This window comes from Nannospalax galili, unplaced genomic scaffold, assembly GCF_000622305.1.
Source record: "Nannospalax galili isolate Female #2095 unplaced genomic scaffold, S.galili_v1.0 scaffold78, whole genome shotgun sequence".
NCBI classification, from domain to species: domain Eukaryota; kingdom Metazoa; phylum Chordata; class Mammalia; order Rodentia; family Spalacidae; genus Nannospalax; species Nannospalax galili.
Window position 1 is genome coordinate 1593314 of NW_008343387.1, and position 3496 is coordinate 1596809.

At 34.2% G+C, this 3496-nt stretch overlaps 1 protein-coding gene across 2 annotated transcripts in view; it reads left to right on the forward strand.

Moving 5' to 3' along the window:
* Positions 1–3496, forward strand: part of Ufl1 (UFM1 specific ligase 1) — a 33635-nt gene that overhangs the window by 2870 nt on the left and 27269 nt on the right. For both annotated transcript variants that reach the window (XM_008839600.3, XM_008839601.3), the window contains exons 4-6: positions 498–595; positions 1083–1197; positions 1961–2091. In XM_008839600.3, the coding sequence (XP_008837822.1) occupies positions 498–595; positions 1083–1197; positions 1961–2091 (344 nt within the window). The remainder of the gene's footprint in view (positions 1–497; positions 596–1082; positions 1198–1960; positions 2092–3496) is intronic.

Below are 3496 nucleotides of genomic sequence, written 5' to 3' on the forward strand. Positions count from 1 at the left end.
CAAAGCATATTAGAGAAATCATTTAAAATATAGAAAATATTTTTAAAAACGTATGTGACCATCACCAAAGTATCCTTCATAAAAGAAACTAATTTTTTTTAATGTGAAATAGTGTCTTTTATATGAAAGACACTATTCTTAACAAGGAAAAATGTAATTCTTCAGAACTTAAAGTAAATAAATAAGCAATGAGACTTTTTTTTTTTCCTTTTTTATTTTTTTGAACCAATGCTTTGGCATTATTTTGTTAGTTTGCATTTTAGCTTTTGAGGCAGGACCCTGTGTAACACTGTCTTGTCTGATAGACCACACTGGCCTTGAACTTGTGTGTATCTTGCTTTTGCCTCCCAAATGTTAGGATTACAGGTGTGTGCCATCACACTCACCTAATAATATTAATAGTATTTAAATCAATCCAAAATTCATCTAAGAATAAGTATAAAAGTATGTCTCTGAATGTGTAATTTCAAACTTGAGAAACTCCTATTTAATTCTAGGTTATTAATGTGGACCTGACTCATATTGAAAATAGAATCAGTGACATTGTTAAATCAGAAAAGCATGTCCAAATAGTATTGGGACAATTGATAGATGAGTAAGTATAATATTTTCCTTCCTTTTCCTTCCTTCTGTCAAATAGTAATAAATTTGAGCCAGTTGTGGCTAGTTAGACATTTAGAGCTCATATGGTGCTGCTTTCATTATAAAAATTACACCACTTAAGAATTAATGTCTTCATAAATGGTATAAATTTTGATCCTTATTCTGTGAGAGCATTACAGAAACACAATTTTTGTATTTATCCTGTATAAACTGAACTTTGAAACCAAATTTGTTCAAAAACTACTAATGCAAAATAACTGTAAAGTTTCCACTGGCAGAAAAAGAAATTTTCATTTGATTAAGGTTACATTTAGTTATGCTCATGAGGATAACATAAGCTTTAGAGTGTTAGTAATGACTGATGCTCAGTCACACCCTCTTCACTACTGTGGGACAAACTCTACTCCAGCAGGGAGGAGTGAAAAGAAGAGTGCAGAAGAAAACCAAGATGTTTTTATTTTTCTTTTCTTCAACACTAGGAACTATTTGGATCGGTTAGCAGAAGAGGTAAATGATAAATTACAAGAAAGTGGTCAAGTAACCATATCAGAATTGTGTAAAACCTATGACCTTCCTGGAAACTTTCTCACACAGGTACTTTTTTTCCTAACAGTATAAAGAATTTTAAATAAAGAATCTTAGTGGAAGAAAGAAACATCACATATTTTAAACATAAATTGATTTATTATAAGTAGATGACTTGATATACCTCAAAGCACTATATTTTGGGGATATGTCCCATAAATTGATGGCTCTGAGATTGTTGAAAATGATTACAGTCATCATGAACCATAAGACACCCTGAGAGTGACTGATAAACTAAGTTCTAGGACTTTGGAGTTAAACAGACCTGGATTTGAATCCTGTCAATGCCACTTATTTTGAAAACATTTTTCTGTGTTATAAAAGTATCAGACAACCTGACTTGAGCACTTTATCTGGGGATATGAAATATGTCCAGACTTATTTTACATATAACTGACCCAAGGCATAGGTCTTCTCTAGACCTATCTTTATGTCTTGACATTTGTATGTTAGAAGCTGCCTGTGTCAAGAAAATTGGTTAATCATTTTTACTTTACCTTAGATATAATATAAGCATTGTTGGCTAGGGCTATTATAGTTCAACCTTTTATCATAGAAACGGTGTGACTCATTTCTTTACTCTAGTGTGAGATAATAGAGCTTTCTTGATACTGATTGTCATTTTAGTTTATATGCCATGGAATTTGTGCCTGAAATTTCTGTCACAGCTGGTACATCATTGACACATGGCATGAATGGACTAGGACTATAAAAATGTATATGTTTAATTTTGTTGTTTTAAATTAATAAAAATTGACATCTTTACTCCTAGGCATTAACTCAGCGACTTGGCAGAATTATCAATGGACATATTGATCTTGATAACAGAGGAGTAATTTTTACCGAAGCCTTTGTGGCTAGACATAAGGCCCGCATTCGAGGACTATTCAGCGCAATTACCCGGTAATCATGTTTTGAAATATATATCGATTTGAACATTTCTTTGATATGGTCTGCATATTTTTTCTAGCAGGTGACTTTTTTTTAAGCAAAAATCTCATGGAGCTTCTCAGTTTAGTGGGCAGGTAGGAGAGCGTCTCGGAGATGGCATCCCTACCTCAGCCTGTCTCTGCCCACATCTCCTTCCTCTCCCTCCTCATGACGTGGATTTCTGCAGAAAGCAGGTCAGAATCTGCTGTTGACATCAGTGTGTTAAATCACCCTGAAATCATGGAAAAACTATGCAGTTGGGAAAATCAGAAGAATTTGGATTCAGTCTCTGTCACATAGTAACCATGTGACCTGGAACACATAAGTCAGTAACCTAACTTCTTGGGGCTTCAGATGGAACTTCTTTTAGAAGATTTTTTACTAAATTCTATAATTTTAGTGAGTAACTGTTACTTTCAAAGGCACATGTCTGTGATAAGAAATTTTAAAATGTTTAGGATTATGTGTAAACCTATAGAAGAAAACCTATGTTCTCAGTTACCTCCTCACCTGTAACATCAACTTCAGTAGCTCTGTGCTCCATCAGCATTTGAAATGTCCAGATTTCTCCAAAATGAGCTCTCTGGATGGCATAAAGCACTCTGTGTAGCATCCTGCTTATCCATTTCCTTTAAGGGTCCCTTCTAGAGAGTGATGTCACTGTCTCAGGTGTCATCCACTCTCTCAGTGTTTTTGCCCTCTGTCATTTCTCAAGCACCTGTCTGGTTTCTATCACTTACATGGTCAATACCATGGTCTAATATCTATATTCCATTTTTTAAAATATATTATTTGTTACTTTTATTTTATGTGTATGCATGCATTGCCTTCATGTGTATAAGTACATCCATGTCATGCAGTGCCCATGGAGGTCAGAAGAGGGAGTCAGATCCCCTGGACCTGGAATTAAGATGGTTGTTACCAGCTATGTGAGTGCTGGGAATCAAACTCAGGTCCTCTGCAAGAGCACTCAGTGCTCTTAACCGCTGAGCCAACTCTATAGCCCCTCTGTATTCCATTTTTATCTTGTCTTTACATTTAACTCCAAAAATCTTTTTAAATCAGGCAGGTGTATGGATTTTTTTTTTTGGTCATTTAACAAGTCAATATGCATTTCTTGAGTACCTAATACATGCAAGTACTAGGCATGCAGAAGACTAAAGCTTTAAAGGGAAAATGTTCTAATGGAAAAGTTTTATGGTCTAATGGAAAAATGTCTTCTTTTCTTGTAAATACTCTGAAACTTATAGTTAAGTATCTAGAAATCTTTTCTATGACCCAGTACAGGAAATTGCTCAAATGATTTTCTTTTTCTACAAATATTTTAGTCTGTATTTCCTAAAACAGGGCATTAACCAATATAATATAATATAATATA